At 31.6% G+C, this 22,025-nt stretch overlaps 3 protein-coding genes across 3 annotated transcripts in view; 1 reads left to right on the forward strand and 2 right to left on the reverse strand.

The window, feature by feature from the left end:
- The window catches only part of LOC130452864 (AMMECR1-like protein), a 336,472-nt gene that overhangs the window by 59,229 nt on the left and 255,218 nt on the right, over nt 1-22,025 (reverse strand). The window lies entirely within an intron of this gene.
- Nucleotides 1-22,025, reverse strand: part of LOC130452853 (coiled-coil domain-containing protein 170) — a 73,136-nt gene that overhangs the window by 21,213 nt on the left and 29,898 nt on the right. The window contains exon 2 of the mRNA XM_056792333.1: nt 536-837. Within this exon, the coding sequence (XP_056648311.1) occupies nt 536-837 (302 nt within the window). The remainder of the gene's footprint in view (nt 1-535; nt 838-22,025) is intronic.
- On the forward strand, nt 6,297-20,288 carry LOC130452854 (uncharacterized). The gene is made up of 3 exons (XM_056792334.1): nt 6,297-8,030; nt 12,174-12,298; nt 17,745-20,288. Exon 3 carries the CDS (start codon nt 17,754-17,756, stop codon nt 19,383-19,385), a length of 1,632 nt encoding a protein of 543 aa, XP_056648312.1. The 5' UTR covers nt 6,297-8,030; nt 12,174-12,298; nt 17,745-17,753; the 3' UTR covers nt 19,386-20,288.

A 22,025-nucleotide genomic window follows, 5' to 3' on the forward strand; every position in this document is an offset into this window, starting at 1 on the left:
TTTAAGTGGAGTGGGAACAATCTGATTGAGATTGCTGCTATTTTTACATAAAAACTGGTACTGCAGCTCATGATTTGGTCCTGTCTGGACAGAAAATATCACCATCACAGCAAATTCGATTGTTGGGTGTTGAGGTGGAAAGGCAGCTTCAGGAAAACTTCAGGACTAACAAGATTTACACTTCGCAACATCTTCTAATCCTCTTTAAGGTCCAGATTTGTCAATCCTTGGTGTTTTGTTCGCACATTAAGAACTCGATTTCAAGGATACTCTGGAGATGCTCGACTCAATACAGAAGAGAATGATCCAGAGATGACCAGTAACCTAGACAGCATAGAGGAAAGGTCGCTGACCTTTCAGTGTTGTACCGATACTACCACAGCTGAGGCACTTTCGAGCTGTCCAGCATAATCTCACCTAAATGATTATTTCCAAGATCTACTCGATATTCAGACGTGGTTCATGAGCAGAGAATTCTCCTGGACGACAATTGGGGCAAGATCAAGAAATTTTTTCATGAAAATAAAAATTATACCTCAGATCTTTATGTGCGTTTTGAATGGTATGTTCGTGACGTGCTTGAGTAGCTAATAAATTCCGTTCCCTCTCTTCCATTTCTTGAGCATGCTTTTTCAATGACAAAATTGTAGCATTTTGCCTAGCAGAGTGCTCTCGAAGCTGGTCAGCTTCGATTTTCAAATCAAGACATCTTTGATCACGTGAGGATATCTGAGTTCTCATTTCATCTATGTCACTTTGAAGCTGGTCTCTTTTATAATGCAGAGCTGCGATTTCGCTTCTCAAAGAAGTAACAACATCTATATCCACATCTTCCATCTGGAAAAATTAAAAGAATCATAATCAACATAATATTTATTATAATATTTCAAATGACAATATTTGGCTACAACAAGATGGTGCTCCACCTCATCAGAAGATGGATTGGAAGGTGTGGTTGCATCGAAAGGCCCCGGCGATCACCCGACATGAATTAATGAATTAAAAGTTAGAATTACCACAGAGATAATAAGAATTGGCCAGTCAGGGATCAGATTTAAAAATCGCATTGTTGTATTGAAGTAATTGGACAACATTTTGAGAATCTGCTGTACTCGTCTTTACTGTATGTTTTCTATTTCATAAATTTGTATCTACTTCTAATATGACCCAAACATTTGAAGATTTCGGCACCACCAGTTTCGTTAAACTTTTTACTAACTTACTGTCACCGAACCTTGTTATGAAAATTGTATTAGGACATCAGTTATTAAAGAATAATTATTGAATTAATCAAGTTTATTTAATCGTAGCCATCCAAATGTGAGATATTTATTGTAACTTTGGTGGAGAGGAAAACATACAAAGTAAAGTTTTGATAGACCTGAAGAGTTCCTATATCAGGGCCCTCCTCCTAACAAAATTGTCTTCATTTCATATTCAGAAATAGAATATTCCTACATTTTTTTCGAACCCTACCTGTTTTAAATAGAGTTTTTGGTAATTATCAAGATTAGGTTACACCCCTCCGATTTCCTGAAATTTTAGTATGTTATAATTACGCTGAACTGAACAAGAATATATATATATATATATATATATATATATATATATATATATATATATATATATATATATATATATATATATACGGAAATCATCCCTCAAGGCGCTTTTTGCATTTAAAGAATCAAATAATTGTAATGATTTTTCAGTGAATGTAATGTTTGAATTAATTGTTAAGACCTAACTCAACCTAACCTAATCTATATACTTCTCTACAAAATGAAATCCAATCACAAGCAGCGGTTGCTGTTATCGAATAAGCGATGATTCTAAAATCATAAAAAGTTTTCGAACAGCAGCCCTTGCTTGTGATTGGATTTCATTTTGTAGAGAAGTATATAGGTTAGGTTAGGTTTCAACGATTAATTTAGATATTACAATCACTGAAAAATCTATTCAATAAACAATAATTGTTTGTTTTACAACAAACTATTCACGAAAAAATATTATTTATTAGTAGTACTGAGTTAAAGAAAAAAATAAGTATGCACAGATAATCATGCTAGCGAAGCCATGAAAACCTCACCATGAACCCAACTCATACCATCATAGCTATCTAAACTCTTCGAAAAGATCCTTCTACATAGAGTTAGAGAAATTATGCCCAAAGAAGAACTGTTTCCAATACATCAATTTGGATTCAGAGAACCAATCCAACAGTGAACAATATCAAGCAAGCACTAGAACAAAAGGAATCATGTGCTTCAGCATTTTTAGACATCTAACAGGCTTTGACAAAGTATGACATTCCATCATATCTTCCTTTTACGCTACCTTCGGAGATGATACTGTAATAATGTCTTGAGATACCGATAAAAAAACTACAATACCAATTAAATGTTCTACACAAAAAACTGGCACCGCGGCTCAGGATATGGTCTTGTCTGGACAGAAAATATCACCATACCTCAAATTAGATTGTTGGGTGTTGAAGTTATAAGCAATATGTCCTTGCATAGTCACGTGGTGGAATCAGCGAAAGCAGCTTCAGGAGAACGTCAGGACCAAAAAGATTTACACTTCGCAACAGCTTCTAATCCTCTTTAAGGTCCAGATTTGTCAATCTTTGGTGTTTATAGAACTCGGTTCCAAGAATACTCTGTAGATGCTCGACTTAACATAGAACAGAGCGATTCGACTTATAGGTGATCCAGAGATGACCAGAAACTTAGACACCAAGAGGAAAGTTCGTTGACCTGACACTGTTGTACCGATACCATTATTTTCAAGATTTACACGATATTTAGACGTGGCTCATGAATGGCTGCATCAGTGGAGAATGAAAGTCAATACGTTCACCACAAAACGAGGTGTCTGTCCGCAAGTGACCATTAAGTATATGCTGATTCCACAGAAAACACATACAAGTTAAAAAAACACAAAATATGAACTGGCTTGCAACTAACAATGGAAAATGAGATACTTAAGTACAAAATCATCCTAAAACCAATATCGACATATGGTATAAAGTTATGGGGTTGCAGTAAATCATTGGACACCAAGATACTGTAAACTTTTTAATCTAAAATAGCTCCATGGTTGACTTCTGTATTCTAACCATCATTGAAGTTATTCAGACATCATCGATAAGAAACAAAAACCACCAAAATCCACGAATATGCAAGCTTTACACTGATCCAATAGAAAAAAGAAGATTGAAAATACGCCGACCAGAAGATCTATGGAGACTCATCAGTGGATGGTGCCCGCCTCAAGTAATTTAGCAAGAAACCATATCATTTACTTATTACTCCAGTTTTTGAGTAGATTGTAAATTTGTAATTAAGTCAAAAATAAAAAAAAAAATCTAATTTAGAAAAGAACCGATTTCTGGGGTCAATGAACCTGTTGTTTCCAAACTAGGTTACTTTGATAATACGTTGTAAAACAGTTAAAAACTCACATTTGATTGTTGACAAACAATATCAAATATATTCCAGTCCTCCTCTGTATTACCAGACATACGCAATACATCAAAATACCAGATGTAACACTTTTTAATTGTAAAAAAGCTCCACAATAAGTTTGGCCGAGCGTATAAAAAAGAGTTTTCGATACAATGAAACGTTACAGTCACAAAAGGCTGTTTATATTTTTGTATAATCAATATCTCAATAACAACTTGAATTTAGCAATATATTAAACCTTCCAGTCGCAGTTCCAGATTCGTTGTAGTTTCATCAACTGTTTAATTCAAATTACATATTTCCTTTTTTCTTTGTATCATCATTAGGCCAGGTATCTGCATATTTCCCGTGGAATTTTCATAATCAAGGTCTTAGAGATGAAAATTTATTTCATGAAAATAACCTCGTAGGTTTTTGAGAGCTATTAACGATTAAATATGCCCAAAGCGCATATTTTCGTACCGTCTTTCATAAATTACCTAAAAAGTTTTCATTTCATCAACAAAATTATCAAGGACAAATATGTAATTAATAAAAAAACAGATTCGTTTTTTAAGGACTTCTATGAATTCAATAATAACTGAGATTTTGCTCATTGAAAGGTGATTATTTTTAGAGAACCCTCAAATTGAAAACATTTAACATCAAATAAATTGTTTGAAAAAAACTCAAGAGAGATTTTTGAAAGCACATAGAAAAACCTTTAGAATGAGTACTCTCAAAAGTCTTTTGTATAATAGTTGACTGATTTATAACAAAATAAGATTTCTTCCTTTTTCTTTTTGATGATTCTGTCAGTCCGGGGTATCTTCATGATACGTCTTTAGAACCACATCTCAAATGCCTTAAGTTTTTTGATCATTTGAGTTTTAAAAGTCCTAGTTTCCACAGGAGTACGAACCACAATCCATGAATCCTATTCTGACGTGGAAGTTTGCAAATGCCTTTCGGGCCATTTCAATTCTGATCTTGATTTTTTCGTCTGGATCCATTTGATCCATTACCATTGAAATTAATCGTAATCCTCTCGCAATCAACTTCATGTATTATTGATATGATCCATGTGATTTGACCGATTTTGAATCCTTATTGAAAATTGAATAAACCAAGAACTATTCATGTTTCAAATGTCAATTGTAGGGTTTTTCTTATATCAAACATTTAGAGCTTTTTCAAATCTATATATCATAAAAATTGGACGACATACATTAGTTCAAAATTCACATTCGCGTACCAAATGTGTCTTAAGCAACCCCTTTTTCAAAACCTGAGATGGCAAAAAGTTTTAATTGATATGACGTTGAGCTATTTCCTGTACAGAACGCTTTTTTAAAAAATTTTCTAGCTTGAAAATTGAGCGAGTTATTGTCGAAAAACCAACTGCTTTGTTTTCAAAATTTTTGAGCAAAGAAAATCCTCACTGAATATGTGAGGCTCACAAAATTATTAACTCTAATTTTTTTAAGAGCACATATTTTTTAAACTAGGTTTTTCCCAATAGGTGGATTGGAAGACTTGAAATGATCGAATGACCGTCTAGATCTCCTGATTTGACTCCTGTCGATTACTCTTACGAAATTATTTAAAATCTGAAGTATATTTTAATAGACCATTCAATATTGTTGTTTTAAAAGCAAAGATAACGGAGGAAATTAACAAAATAACCCCTTAGCTACGTAATCCTTAACACACTGTGTTTTTGACTAGTCTAAACATTTTTCTATTGTTCTGTACAACTTAAGGTTTTTCATATGAAGGTGGAATGGATCGATTTTGAATTTTCTTAGGTAGTTCAGTATCTTCAGGATTATAACTATTCAATATCACTATAATTTTCTTTTTTAATTATGTATCTAAACGATTTCAGTAATTATGTGCTAAACAAGCTCAATTAACTCCCTTTCAGATACAATCTAATAATTTAAAGGTCTATTATGTTCAATAATTACTCAGTGAAATCGTTAGTCAATGCTGTTCATTGAGGATGTATTGAAATAACTTCTAGTTTGAGTTTCTAATAAATGTTGAAAGTAAGCTCCGATTCTCAGATATTAATTTTGTTCGCGGATATGTTCCCGAACCAATTCGCATGCGCATATTATTGTTTTCAGCTCGTTGAAGAAGTAATTTCGTTTTCTCTGGTAAAATTGATTCAGTTCAATATTAACTTCATTTGATTTTCGTCTGGACTAGTTAAATTCGATTATTAATGCATTTAAATATAAATGAAGTTGATGGAATATTATGTATATCATGTTTATTAATTATATACAAGTGTACTTACTTTAATATATTCCCTGCTTTCGAATAATCTGGGAAATAATTAGTTATTTTTGAATTTTGTAGTTTCTTGTGAAAACACAAAATTAATGAATTTAAAAATTTGTAAATGAGAACTTTTTATTTAACTATAGTTTCAAGCTTTCGGGAAGTGTTTTTCCCATCATCAGGGAAACTGCAATATAGAATAAAAATAATGAGTTAGATTCAATTGATTTGATCCAAAACGTATGGATTCTAAAATGAAAACTATATACAAGATTAGTTTCATATGAAGACTGTAACAAATTATAAATCGGTCAAATATTAGGATCATTTTCCAATAGAATTATTAATCACAACATTGCAAACTACGTCCTGAAAGGTGCGCTCTATCTGATCTTGTTAATTTAGCTGATTTGGATGCTGCAAGCTTATTAACAACTAAAAAACACTACACAAAAAGTGTTTACAACTTAATAATTGTATTAACAACCTCCTCGGCTCGGCATAAAATAATTTGTGCTTAGAATGCTTTTCATATCAAAGACTTTGATTGTTGCGGTCTTTACTGTCTACTGTTAAAATTTCAAGCAAATCGATGCGTCTTGATGTAAATATGTAAAAAGCGAGCAGTGCCTATTGTGTGGAGATGCCTATTGATATTAATCTTAAACTTCTGTAGATCGTAGTATTCGTGCTGATTCCATATGCTTGCACTTCTCCAAAAGAAGGTGCCATGATAAACTACGACGTCTGCAGATGAACTCGATGTTCATGTGCCAAGTTTGCATATCGAGTAGATCTTGCAAACACCGCTCTACTTGGGATGATGTTGGCCAGCTCGAACGTGGTAGTATCGATAAAAGAAAGTCACCTTTCTTCTATCCTCTAAGCTGTCCAAGTTTCTGGTCGTCCTATTCTATATCCATCCTTTTCTGTGCCTTGTATAAGATTAGTATCTTTCACGGAGTATATAGCTTTTTGATATCGGGAATTCGTGCAGACCAAATGATGTTGTTATTGCCTTTCTCGGCTAGCGGGATTTGATTGTAAGCTTTAACCAAGTCGACTTTCCAATATATTTTCTTGTCGTGCAGACTCTGTGACAAGTCGAGAATATATTGAATATATATCTGGTTGAGTGTTGAGTTGGTGATAATCCCCGCACGGGCACCGTCTCCGTCGTTTTTTGTCGCCATGTGTAGATATGCGGCAGAGATGGTGATAATCGCCGTATGGGCGCCGTCGCCGTCGTTTTTTGTCGCCATGTGTAGAGGTGCGGCTGAGATGGTGATAATCGCCGTATGGGCGCCGTCGCCGTCGTTTTTTGTCCCCATGTGTAGAGGTGCGGCAGAGTTGGTGATAATCGCCGCATGGGCGCCGTCGCTTTTTGTCGCCATGTGTCCGCCTGGAAAATTCGTGAGAATTTTCTGATAAAGCTTATCACCAGAGATAAATTTTATGCTTGCTACGTCGTTGCGTCAATTTTTACGGTTAGTTTCAACGAAATTACCCACTAAGTTAAAGCACATATTGGCATTGAGTTGACTTTGCTATTTAAGGTATTAACTATCTACTGTTGAAATTTCAAGCAAATCCATGTATCTTGATGAAAATCTGAGGTAAATACCGTTTTCACTGAACTGGAGCCTCTAAATATTCTAGGTCAAAGATTGACTGGTTTATATTGAACGAAACTTGTTCTGGCAGCGTTTTTAAACAGCTTATTCCAATCGAGTCAAATCTAGTAGCATTCACTAGAAAAAAAAACTTTTTTTCAATTAGATACCTACTTGGAATTTAAAAATTTTATTATTTTATGCATCTCAGGTAAGAGATTTCACTGTCCACTTTATATCGCGTTCACTAAACTGGGTCGATCATCATTAAAAACTTGTCTGTGTAAAATAACACATTCTCTGAGTTTCTCGCATCGAACAGAATCGAGTAACCCGGTACAGTGAATCACTACCATGGCTGCTTGCCACTTTAATTGGTAAACCAAGCCATATGTCACCGATAGTGAGGAAAAAATACTAAAGTTCCGGAGTCACGAATACAATTATTGTTGTCAAATTCATAAGTGAGACGTGTTTGTTCTTCAATTGTGTCACCTCTAATAAACATCCGCTTAGCAAATACTTGAGAGTAGTTGCAAGATTTATTAGTTACAAGATACAAATTTTGAAAAAACTTAATGTAACTTCAACTATTTATAATAGTGATAAAATAGTTCATTTGAGGTGATGTTATTTATAGTTGTTAGTACACGATTTATGGAATTCATAGTATAATGAGGTAAGTTAAATTTAAATAAACATTTTATCATGAACATTAAAATATATTTAAATAATCAATCAGGAAACTGAAATCTTCCAATTTTTGTTATTTTGATATTTATCTACCTATTTATTCACCTAATAAGATGAAAGAGAAATTAACTTAATGAGATACACAATGTATAATATTAAAGCAGTTCATATTTTATTAGAACGAGCAAATCAAGTCGAGGTATCTAGAAGTATCTGAAACAACAAGAAGTAGCCAAAAAGTAGATATAACAGAACAAAGAAAACAAAAGAAATAATTCAAAATAAACAACAATCAGAATACAAACAAAACTGAATCGATCTAACAGGATTTGAGGAAAAGAAATTGAATTTATTAACCTCAAAACTGACATAATACAAGTAACGATAGTAATAATATTAACGGCGTTTGTCTTAAGGTCAAGTACGGTGATGAGGGTTGAGGAAAATAATCGTTAATCAATAACTACTTGAACTTACTATTCATACATAAATACCAAACATATCAAGATACACAAAAATATAGCCAAAACTTAAAACTAAATTGGGTGTTGGTTTTCCTAAAACGTGTACTAGGTATATCAGAGATGATTGAGTCAAGCATATGATATTAGGACATTAAGAAGGTTATAAAAGAAAGATGAGTTGGAATTTCAAAATGAATGAAAAAAATGATTCAGTTATCTTTCTGCAGACATATAATACTCCTATATGGACAGTTTCCGTAAGTCGTTCCTCCAAAATATTGTTGTGAATGTTACTAAACATCCTTGTACAGTCCGGTATAAGCCGTCACTGAGCTTCGTCTGTACAGTGAAAACTGTTAGAGCCAAAACAAAAATCAAGCGATGTCAAAGATCTGCTTATACCTGGTAGATTCAGGTTGTTTCTAGGTCACCCAGTATTTCCCTGTGTGACAGGGATTTCGGTATAATATTTAAGGCTTTAAAGAAACATAACCGCATTTTTGATGTAATTTTGCGGAGCTCATCACGGTTTAATAAGTTAACTGTTCATGAAGTTACATCACCTGACATAGTTTTAGATTTCAAAAAATGGTAAAATAGGTTTTACAAAAAAATCCTGTGTATCACAAGAAACAAAAGGAAAAAACAAAGTTAAGAAGGATAATCTAAATTAAAAGGATGTGTTAAAGCCTATCTTACAATAAACGGTTAATTATAACAACTTTTTACTGGCTAAGACAAAAGCCTAACAGACAAAAACAGAAAAAATAAAAGATATTAAAAAACTGAGAGCCTGAAATATACATCTTTAATTTTTTTCCACTTTTAAATTCATCTTTTTAGTGAATTATAAGCATGGTTTTACAATAAAAATAAACAGTTTTCACTCGATGGTTTTTGATCTCCTTGCAACTTGATTTTTTTTTAAAAGGATAATTTAATATTTAATATTTTAGATCTATATAACTAAATTATGGATAAAGATAAAACTGTAAAATTTTGATTCCTGTTGTAAATGAAGTTTTAAATTGCAATTCTGTATTAATAGCTTATCAATAATCGTTATATCGATATTAAGAAAACATCGTTTTTGTCCGCAATTCGTTTTGACGAACAAATATTTTTTTTCAAAATCCAAGAAAGTGCCTTTACTACTCAAACCTATATTAATCATAACTTTTCCCACTATTTATATTTGTGTACATATATCTATATAAATTCTCAGGTTTTTCTGGTATTAAATACAGTTTCTTCAGTTGCCAAAAGTGACATTTTTGTCTTCCATATTTATCAACTCCATCACATTACTATATAAATTAGATGTATTATCGTGAACTCGTACATTAAACTTTACGAGGATGATCCCGGAAGTACCTGGCTTGACTAAGAGATGGCTGTAGCTGCTAATAAAAATACCACAGTATTAGAAAGTACAGAATATATAAAGCATATGTTCAAATTTTGAAAAATCTACGTTGTTTAATATTTATTTGGCAGCCATCAATAGTGAACGTTTTCATTAAAATTGTGAACATGAAAAACATTGATCAGTAGCAGAGTTTGAACGATGCCGTACGACCTGCGAAGACCAGCATCGCAGGGGACGACCAAATGAGGTGAAGACTCCAGAAATATTGAAGAAAATCCACAAAACGGTACTGAATGATCATCGACTGAAAATATGCATGTTAGTAGACATATTAGGCAACTGAAAATTTGGATATGAGAAAGCTGTGCGCAAGATGGATGCCACGTTTGCTCACAATGGAACAAAAACAGTGTCTTGAAGATGTTTCCATCGAGTGTTTGGCAATTTTTGGCAGAAATTTTTGCGTCGCTATAAACCAAACAAAAGAACAATCAAGACAAAGGAAAACCATTTCCAAAAGAATCAAAGACCGTTCCATTGGGATAATTTTAATTGACAATGGCCAAAATTAATGAATTAAACTTTGGATTGCCAGATTCAGCCCCATCGGAAGAGAACATCGATGGAAAAAGTGTATGGAGTTTAAAGGCTAAAATTTTTGAGTTTTCTTTGTTCGGCAAGGTACTTCTAGGACCATCCTCGTAATTCATGACATATAAACTCGATCAGATTCAAAATAAAATAATATGGCGAAAAGCGGAGGTATCTCGTGACTTCTTCCATTTTTAATTTCGACACGAACATAAAAAGTTTCGTATTTCACTTGTTGCTTATTGAAACTTAAGACTCTTTTGATGATAAGCATTTTTTGTGGACTGAATCTAATAACTTTAAGTAAACAAATATCATTTTTGGAGTGAAATGAACTAACACAGACAAACGCCTTGAGTCAGATTTAAATATAAGGGTTAAGTCTAATTCTATTCAAAATTATTGTAATCTAGACCGAATGGGAGCTGCATCTCCCACCCTTAGATATAGGAGGGGATTCAAGGGTTGTTGTGGAGACGATAATATGTTACCAACTTATTAAAACTATATTTACGATAAGTAAAATATAAACTAATTACAGTCCTTATTATTTCAACTAATCGGTCCTTCAAATACAATAATCATGAAGAAATGAAATATTATTTAAAGTTTCTATGGGTTAAATTGTTCGAATCAAGTTATTTTTTTTTTCTAAGAAAATAAAGAATTCAAATTATTCGTAATCACATTTTATTTGATTTATCATATTCAATAAATAAAGCAATTTTAGATTATTACTGCATTCCTTTAAATCCATAAAACAGTCTGCCATTCACCGTTATTTATTCTGAATAACTTTCCTATATATATTCCCTTTCTTTGAGTTTTTACTTCTTAGACCTTTTTATATGGTTTTTGTAATAATTTTATCTTGATGAGATGAGATCTCATGTCATTTTTCAGTATAATGTATATTTAAAATTCGAAAAATTGACGATTTTTACTAACTAACGATGTTAATAACTTTTGAACAACTAAATATTTTTCAAAATTGGAAAATCGTACTTGTTTTTTGAACCTTACCGTTCTGTATGTGTACATAAGCTGATAACCTTCAATTTAACACATATTCCTCAAATAAATTTGATTTATGGTCATTACAGCCACAGCAATACAAAAATAAGGATAAGTAATTGGGTGTCTAAGAGACTTTTGGAAACACTTAAGTAAGACATTGGTTCCCTTCAGGGGACGGTCAGTGTACAATAAATCTCAACGAATACAATAAAATTTAAATGGGTAGATTTATGATTCTTCACAGTCACAATAATATAACTCAGAAATTAAGTAATCCGAGACGATACGTTTCGAAATCACTTAACTATATGATTAACAGATCCTAATGATTTCCATAAGGAGTGGTGAGATAATTAGTTGTTAAATCTAAATAAAAAATGAGATACAATTACTATTAGGTAAAGTAAATATGTTGATAAGAGTGAATGAAACCAGAAAATTTTATTTTCATAACGAAATTTATTACTTGAAACGTTAAATTCATCAAATGCGCAATACAAGTCATCACAATTAGTGAATATTTTTCAAAATACTGTCCTTATACAAGATGACGTGACCATGAACTTTTGCAGTCAATACCCTAAACGCGACCTGGCATTAATATTGGGCACTGGGTGAAGGATAGGTTAATGACTGTTGATAGTACGAACCATGATCGTACATAATTACGTGTTGGTGTTGTTTTCAGGTTTGAGCAATGAGTACCGCTATTCCTTCATCCGTTCGAGGTCGTGAGTCGCAGCTAACAGTAGTTCATATGGTGTTGTTACAGTGCAAGCCGTTTGGCATCTTTTATTTAAAACAGTTTTATCAGTAAGTTTTTTTTTTAACAAATTATATAATATCTTATATCTATATAATATCTAATATCACTTTTACATATCAGTTATTGAATCTAAAACTAGTATTGAAACCATTAAATTAATTTAATATAATAAATTTCTTACTAAGACTACTTATATATAATTTACTTAAACTGTCTAGTGTGTTCCAAACTAATGATTTCGAAAGTTTCTTGATATCAAAATGTGAATCTCGCTTTCTTGATTTTGCTTTTTTGTTTAGATATCAATCAAATTTCCAATTTCTGTACCATTAAAAAAATAAGCGGCCGTAATAACGCGTTGGTTGAATAATTAAAATAAAAACTATTTATTAACAAAAAAAAATTAAATAAATAAATTGGTTTTAAAAATTTGAATCCTGTAGTAACTCGTTGGAAATTAAAACTATTAAGAACACACTATTCGTGTATATGCTCTCTTAAATAATAAAAATACTAATCCTATTGTATAAAAACGTTATAAATAATTATATTTACGGTGGTTAGAGTTACATGAATATGAATACAAAAAAATGTAAGTAATTTGATAAGTTAATGGAACTTTTTAAGTGACTTATGGAATCGCTTAACCACGACGTTGGTGCCCGTTGGTCTAATTGTTTGACCAAATGCCGCGGTTTCTTATTGGGAACATGGCAACGAAACACTAAAGTTGACTAACTTTCGAATACTTATGTATTCATCGTCTGAAAAATAATGGATTCAGATTTTCGGTGATTTTTGATAATATCAATGGAATATTGTTTCTCTTTTTAATAAAGGGGAAAAGAAAATTGATAATGTACATGTACATGTATAGATTAAAATTAAAAGATTATTTATTTTATTAATTAACTATAAGGGAACTGACAAAAATTCTGCAATATTTATTTTAATTTTTATATTTTTTTCTTTTCCTATTTATTCTATGCAGGGCCCCCGTAAGGGCTACTGGCGGATGTGTGCAAAAAACTATTTTGGCATTCCTAAGGCTACGGAACTAACACAAACTGTTAAAATCAGAGACATAGCCAAATAGATCTGTGGTTCCTCATCACACCTTGTTTTGTTTGAGTCTTTGTTGTGATATTCTTATTCAAAATTATATAAAATTCATAGTTCTCGATTTTCACCAACTTCTCTTCGAATAAACGAAGAATTGTGTATTCAAAAAGTATAGTCAATGAATTCGTATTGGACTACAATGATTTCAACTGGGGGGCTTTAAACACTTATTGGATATGGAAAGCAAGAACGTGGAATGAAGTGTGAAAATATGTGATTATGTCGATGAAATCTTTTTCTAACAAGAAACGTCGAAACTACCTTCAATCTGCAAAATCATGAGCAAAAATTATACAAATTCGTTCAACCGAGAAATGAAACTTAAGATTTTGTACAAGTCCGAAAAAAGCAAATTTATTTCGATATTAGTGACTGATTTACAAAAGGAAACGTTCAAATTTGCATGAAATTGAAAAATCGGTTTTTGCAGATCTGGATTTCATTGGTAATAATACGAACTTCTAATAAAAATTTTGGGTGGTTCAATGGAAATTTTAGGACTCCATCTAAAATTGTCATAATTACTGTTTTTTTTTTCTATTTTAAGGCAAAATTTGCTTCAAGGGATTCCGAACTTAGTAGAAGAAACGTTTGATGAACAATGTACTAAAAACAGCTTTTTTAGCTGCTAAAACCATTAGTCTTCAGCCATGTAGCCACATAAAAAGAATTCTGGGCTCTGTTCCCAAATAAAAAATGTATCAAAACATAATTTACCAACATTTCTGGTATTAAAAGATTATAATAAGATGTTTAGAAGCTATTTTAACATCATGTCACATTCTCACTTTGTTTCGAATATAATAATTAACCATTTTTTATCACATTTCGTGAGCCATAACAGAATAAAGAATTATTTCGATGTTTCAACCATCTCGAATGACCTAGAAATTAGTCTTGGCATTAAAAAAACTATTTGTTAATTTAGAATATTTAGCATGTGTAATCAAATATTCTTTAAAATTGTTTCGACACGGTACAAGAAATTACATCCAACTTACACGCCACTTAGATATTTCCGCATCGGCTCAAATCCATTTCAATGCAGATCTTTTTCCAACCTTTCAAGAAAATCTGAGCAGACCCGTTGACGCAATAGCTTTTGGTCAGTTAAAGTTAGATTTAGACTTTTGTCATGTGTAATTCCTCGTGTAAAATTTTTCTAATCGTTTTTTTATCGGTATTAACAGTCTCAGCAAACATCCGGATGCTCATTCGACAATCTGCAGGATCTGGTTGATTTTGGTTACTGTTTTTGAAGTCATCTTCAATGCCCTCATTAAAGCATTTACATCGCATTACAAACACGCGCACGAGATAAAGAATTGTCCCTATAGGACTCTTGCAACAATTTATAGCACTCAATCGGAGTTTTTTATTCTAGGTGCGCAGTCTTCTTATTTAATAGCCAGACCTCGTAAATGTGTGCAGAAGTTTGAAACATATAAAGTAGGTCAGAAGGTCATACCTTAAAATTATAACAGTACTTTTCAGTAGTTATTTTAATCGGTTTCTGTAGTTGAAATTCAACATTTTTAAATCTTCAATAAGAGTGGGAAATTAGTATCAATCGACGAATTATTGAAAGTATTAATCTTTCAGTATCCTTTCTTTTTCATATAATAACAAAATAATAACAAATTTTTCTTCGAATCAACTTTATTGATTGAACGCTTCTCAAATCAATGCTTTAAAGCTCTTGCCTCGAGATATAATGTATTTTTATTTTCTCTCAGTATCTACTAAGTATTTAAGAAGCTTTTATATTTTTTAATATATAATAAATTTAATCTCTTTACTTAAGCTTTTAAAGATTTTGGATGCGAGTTGAACAGGATTATTGAAAGCGTTCTCACGAGTCAAGTTTAATTGACCAATTTTAGTTGAGCAACAAAATTTGAATAAAAACTTTAGTGAGAACCTGTCGTTCAATAGAGTTGATCAACTTTTTAGTTGATCAAAAAAAGTTTGACCCAGTCAAACTTTTATTGTTCAAGTGTGTTTAGTACAATGTTTGGAAGTGGACGGGATACACGTGTATTTAGTTGATTTGTTAGGTGTTATTGAAAGTTATTAACCAATGAAAAATAGTTCAAAATGAGTGTCAAGTAGAAAGAAATGAAAATACCTGTCATTACTATTGCTGAAATAAAAAACAAAATAAAGATTATTAGAATAATATATAAAGAAGAATATTCATTGGTTTGCAAATCGAGACATCTTATTAATTTTTTAATTAAAATTGTTCACTAGTTTGTTTTTTGGTCTAAAAACTTTATACTTGATTTTATCAATATTCATTTATAACTTATTAGAAAACAGCCAACAACAATATTCATTAAAGTCTTCGTCAATTTGTTGTTCCATTTTTTTGCTTTGAGATTAGCAGGTTAAAAACATATAAAAAATAAAAAAAAAGGTCCGAGAACCGAACCCTGTGGTACCACGTGGTAATGGACTGAGACCTTAATTACAATTATATATTTAACTTATGAAAATTTATTTTTAAAAACTTTATTACTACAAAAACTCAATTTACAACGAATGAAGTTGATTAATTTTACGATTGAATTAACTAATATTCATTAAACGAACTAAATTAATTGAAAAGTGTTTATAACTAATTCTTATTTCAATTAAATGCTGACACATGTTTACAAAATATGATCTTTTTGCATAGTAATTTTTAGAATATTCTATATTATTCTTCACATAACTCCTCCATCCCTATGAATGAAAAATAACGGAGGTATTTTTCAGATCCTGCTCTCAAAAGTTTTCCTTTAAATTTCGGAATTAACCAAAATATTGAAATAATTACAAAAATTATTACCATTATTGAAAATAGTCCAATTGACATATGGCTCCTTGGATTTTGTATTTCATGAATCGGTTTTATGTTTGTTGCAATTTTATCTATTTCGTAAAATTTTTCAAAATCAATTTCTCTTAAATTTGGAGATTTGTATATTATAATTTCTTGAATATTATAATTTCAAAGAATGATTATATTTATTTTTCAAAAATAGTTCTCCTATTATCTTTTCATTTAGTATCGCATTTAATTTTCTATTCAAATATTTTGGACTTATGAATCAAATTGTTTGTTAATTGTTTCATAATTGATCTCAATTTTCTCATTTTCATTATTCATTTCTCTTTTATCAATCATGTTATTCTACATATTCAATATATTTATATTTAGTTCAGGTTCTCTGATATTTATTATTATTATTATTATTTATAATCTTTTCTTTCATTATCATATCATTATTCATTTCAATTATTTTTTTATTTAGTTCCATTGCCTTTTCTTTTACTTCAATTTCATTATCATTTCCATTTCTTTTTAATCCATCCTATTCCGTATACACTTGGTATTATATTTTTGAGTTTTAATTTAAATAAAACCCAGTTGAGAGTCGGATTGTCGTTGCCATTTTTGTTGAATCTGGATTGTCTTTCTCTTCTTTTATATTTAATTTATTAAATGTACTAAATAAATTATCTAAGTCATTCATAAAAATAATTATTAATAAATTATCTCAACTGATTGGTAAGGATAAAGTAAAAAAAGGAAAAATTACGAAAATAACGAAACTTGGCACTTAAAGCGATCTAAAATTTCTGTCCTTCGAAGAAAAATATTTCGTCGAGTTTCTCACCGTACTATGCGTAAAATTCGCACAAATCCTACTACGACTGCGCCAATTATATATTTAACTTCCGAAAATTTATTTTCAAAAAACTTTATTATCACAAAAACACAATTTTTAACGAATTAGCTTAATTAATTTCACGATTGAATTGAATATTAAAATAAATGCAGATACATGTTTACAAAATATGTCTTTTTCCGTATTAGTTTCTAGAATATGTAACTCTACAATATTGTTTTGATCCAAAGCCTATCTATCATTCAATTTATCATATAGTGAATTTCTAATATTAAATTGAGTCATCTTTTTGATGAAAAAATTTCGATAAAACATTTATAACAAAAATTGTCTTATATTTACTTATTAATTCTTTGTCAGCAGTTTGAAAATAGGGCAGACGCTACTTACTTTAAGTTTTTTTGGAAAAACACTCGTAGTTAATGCCATTTAACTAGTTTTGCTATTGGGTCTGATATAAAAGTCAATTATATCCATATACATATTACGATAAATATCAAACATTCTCGAAGGCTGATCGCATTCACCCACTGGTCTGTCATATGAGTACGTTCCGATTAACTTGATTAGTTACCGAACAAGAATGATCAGATCGTGATCGGATTGACCCGATAGTTTCCGAAAAGTCTTATAGCACAACAATAATATTTTTTATTTCATTTGAACTAATTCTAATCGATTTTTTTTGTTGCAGGTGAACGCAATGTCTTCGCGAGTGATTTTACTGTTAATTATAACATTTTTTAAGTTATTGAAATGTTTGCCATCGGAAGAAATCACCACCAGGTATACAACAGGAACAAAATATAACATAGAGTTAATTAAAAAGTCAACAACAAACTGTTCGCGATATTTAACGGAACCATTAAAAACCATTCTATCAAATAATCTCTGTGAGGCAGATTCTGCTAGAAAATTGAAAATAGTTCCCTCTAGAAAATATAATACGTACACAACAAATAAAAATATTACATTCACACCCCTTAAACTGAGAACTAAAATTATCTCGACCACCCCAAAAAGCATAAAAATTTTTAGTTCAAAAATTACTAGTGCAACTATTAAACCTCAATTAAGTACAGTAACAAAATTAATTAAAAATCCAATAAAGAATGTTACTTTATCTAAAGTAGCCCTTATTGAAAATTCGACCAAAAAAAAATTAATTGAACTGAAAAAAAGAAAACCTTCAAAGCATAAAATTGTTACAAAATGGAAAGTCGCTAACGATTTAAACGACAATAAAAAAACATTATATAAACAAAACATCCCTATTCCTAATCCCAATCCGGAAATAATATCTTCATCTCCTCCATTTTCTTTAAGCGATGTAGGACAAATCTCACCTTTAGTAACAATACCAAACCTCCAGAATGATTTGAATATCATACCAGAGATAACTTCCCACACGCCACCTTATTCATCCTTAACAGGTGTACCGAATTTATCAGAATTCACACCTGTTGAGACAATAGAACCTATAACCAATGCAGGAACTCCAAATAGACCATTAACAACCTTCAAACTGGATATGCTCCCTTCTGGCATCGAAGGTGATAGCGTTAATTCACCATGTCCTACAGTTCATATTTCCAGTTCAGTTTTACAACCTAATGAACGTCAAGGTTGTTCGGATTTGAACTTGGTTATAAATTCTCATGTCATGCAAAGCTCTGATAGTAATAGGCTTTCAGAACCGATCACTTATGATTCTATACCAGAAACTGAGGATTCTGTTCCTTTAGCGCAAGCTGTTGAAAGTGAAGCAGTAGAAGCTGTTGAAACACCAGCTGGTCAATCAGTTATACCACAATCTGCAGGCGGTACTGGTGGAACTGGAGGAACTGGTGGCTCTGGAGGAAGTGGTAGTAGTGGTGATGGAGGGGCTTGGAAATTTCCCGATCTCAAGCATCTTTTCGAAGCTTTAGGATATCTTTGGAGAGGGTTATGCTACGTATTTGAATTTTTGAGAAATCCATATCTATATTTGATACCTATGGCGATATTCTTCCTTTTAGGATTTTTGAAAGTGATGGTTTTATTTCCTTGGTGGATTCCTCTACTCATATTATACGTCAGTGTTAAAAGTGCTACTAAACAAAAGCCCGCTGTAACATTTTATAAGCACGTCCATAAGCCGGTGAAACATCTTGATGGTTGGTTCTGGAATCACCAAACAAAAACTTGGGAAAATGTCAACGATTACTCTTATAAAAGAAGAAATGATGTAGTGGGAAGTACTTATGATCCTAACGATAGTCTTACGAAAGACCTGCAAAGAATTCATCAGTTATATAATGGTACTACCAGAGTTCATAAAAGACGAAAATCTTAAAAACACGTTTAAAAAAAATACTCATAATTATATGATAAATATGTTATGCTAGTCATTTGTTTAAGAAAGCAATTGTCGTATTAAACTAGCTCTCTAAGTTGGTAGCTTAGAAATCCCAAAGTACATGTCGAATGTGTGAAATGATACGTATAGCTAAATATTGCTTTTATATCAAAGTGAGAAAAATAGACTTTCCCGAATAATCTGATCTAGTTCATTTATAAATAGAGGAAGAATTTACGTAACCAGTTCAGAAAATACTGTAGACGAGTAGACAAAATTGTAAGGCGAGGCGCAGGCAAGTCCTAGAGTCTACGAGTCCGATAAAACAGTTTCCGATTGTATGAAGTAGATTATTTTCTTAGCAACCGTGTACATTGGTTATTAACAATTATATGAAGTACATTTCTTCATGTTATTTATTTATAACACAATTAGAAACATTTAATGTATGGGGGTATCATAAACACTGCGATCCACTGTGTTTCTCTGTTTCTTGTTAAGATAATGTGGAACCCAATGTTTACAGCCGATCTGTTGATACTAATTCTTTCAAAAAGTTCAGAAAATACTGTAGACGGCTAGAAGTTTCTAAGGCGAAGCGCAGGCGAGTCCTAGAAGTCCCAGCACATTTATTCTGGTTATAGTTTCACAGAAGAGTCGTTGTTTCAGCCCCTGTTAGTTGTCTCAATAATTGGTTTTGCTCATATCTACCTTCTTTTCCAATTCTTTTTGTATTGTTTTATAGTTGATACCACAGAAACGTTCAGGTTCCATGAAGGATTTGTCTGCCCTCGGTTTAGAAAGCTTATCAGTTATTTCATTTCCCTTTACTCCATTTATACGAATTTCGTGCATTAGATCAAAAAAATTTATACAAAAATATTCACATTGGCGTGAATGCTGAAAAAGTTTCTCCTTACTTTCAATATAAACATATGCTTGTTAATTCAAAACCTTTGAGGTAGTATTTCAATAAAATAATACACTTTCATACATTACAGTTGTCAATAAATAATAAAATAAATAAAATAATTAAACCTAGAATCAGACAAATATGAAAATAATCTCTTAAATTCGTTTAATTTTTAAATTCGTAGAACTCTTTATATATCTTCTTAAATAGATAGTATTGAGTAGATGCTCTAGGATGGTGTGGGGGCGAAAGTAACATTTACGGGCTACTTAGTTATATCCTTATCGTCACGTCTATAAAAAATGACGGTGGGGCATATTGTTTTGTTAATTAGCAAACATGTGACATTAGGGCATTGTTATAAATTCAATACCGACTTGGCAGCGAATGAAAAGTTTATATATAGGTATGAAATGCAGGGTAGGATACTTCTGTGGCAGTAGTTTCTGCTAATTTCCTTAATAATCTCTCCTTACATCTTTCTCGTTTCCTCCTTTTTTCCACAGAATTCTTAAAATAGAATAAGCTTAACAAAATCAACACAAAGTACATGGTACTAACGCATTCAGTTGTTTTACTTAAAAATGTGACCTAATTTTTAAAATATAATTCAATTATTCTCTATTCGATTTGCTGATATCCACAACAAACTCTTCAAGTCTACTAAAATACTGAAGACATAATTGAACTTAGGTATTTAATATGTTCTAGCAACATGAGTTGCCTTAGCAACACTTTGATGGTAAACCAGATTTCTTATTCGCTGCCAGGGCGTTATCGCAATCTGCGGTTGGACGTGACGATAAGGATACCATGACGTAGCACGTAAACGTCACTTCCGCCCCAAGACCAGTCTAGAGCATGTACAGTCTGGTTTTAGGTCTATTTTAAGATATACTTTTTTAAATAATATACTTTTGACGTTTCAAACTAATTTTGGCTCTTATAAGATGTTGACACAAGGAATATATCCATGATAATATTTTCAAATTCATGTCTCACTATCAATTGACGATAGCGAAATTTTCATCATTGTACTTTGCGGTTTCCCAAAAATGTCTATTTTGTATATATTATCACAAAAATATATCCAATGAGAAGACTGATATCATTAAGATAATTTTAAGCGTGTTTTGAGATCTTTGGATTTCCCCTTATCAACTCTCCATCAATTATTAAGTTGTCTATTATTGAGGAAAAAATAATTACTCTCTAACTTATGACAGTAGACAATTTCCTGAAAACAGTAAAATATGTTTACCTATTCAAGATCCTTGCCTGGTATGAAATAGTTGATTCCACTGTCTAATATCAATTTAAAAATTTTTATTTTTGTTACTTGGATCGTGCCGAGAAACACACAGTGATTAAATAGTTTTGATAGAATTAGTTGACCCTAACACAAATTAAAAAAGATTTGGTGAATACATTCGAGTAATCTACAGTATCATATGGTGGAGAGTTGTTCAAAAGATTTGGTGGATACATTGGAGCAATCTACAGTATCATATGAACTATAGTGGACAGTTGTGTACAGACGAGCATGAAATTGGTGCAACCCCAACCACTCCACACAAAAATATTGGGCAAACAAAATTTTCTCACCAAATTAGTAACAGGCGTAATTTTGGCAAAAGGGAGTCACAATTATAAATTAATTAAGCTGCAAAGTTACATTACTATTAATGAAAAAGGCCGGGGAAATTATCGCGAGATAAGAAACC

The sequence above is a fragment of the Diorhabda sublineata genome, chromosome 2 (genome assembly GCF_026230105.1).
Source record: "Diorhabda sublineata isolate icDioSubl1.1 chromosome 2, icDioSubl1.1, whole genome shotgun sequence".
Taxonomy (NCBI): Eukaryota; Metazoa; Arthropoda; class Insecta; order Coleoptera; family Chrysomelidae; genus Diorhabda; species Diorhabda sublineata.

Excerpts from the sequence above, each read along its gene's own strand:
- LOC130452854 (XM_056792334.1), top strand. The coding sequence starts at position 17,754 with ATGTCTTCGCGAGTGATTTTACTGTTAATTATAACATTTTTTAAGTTA.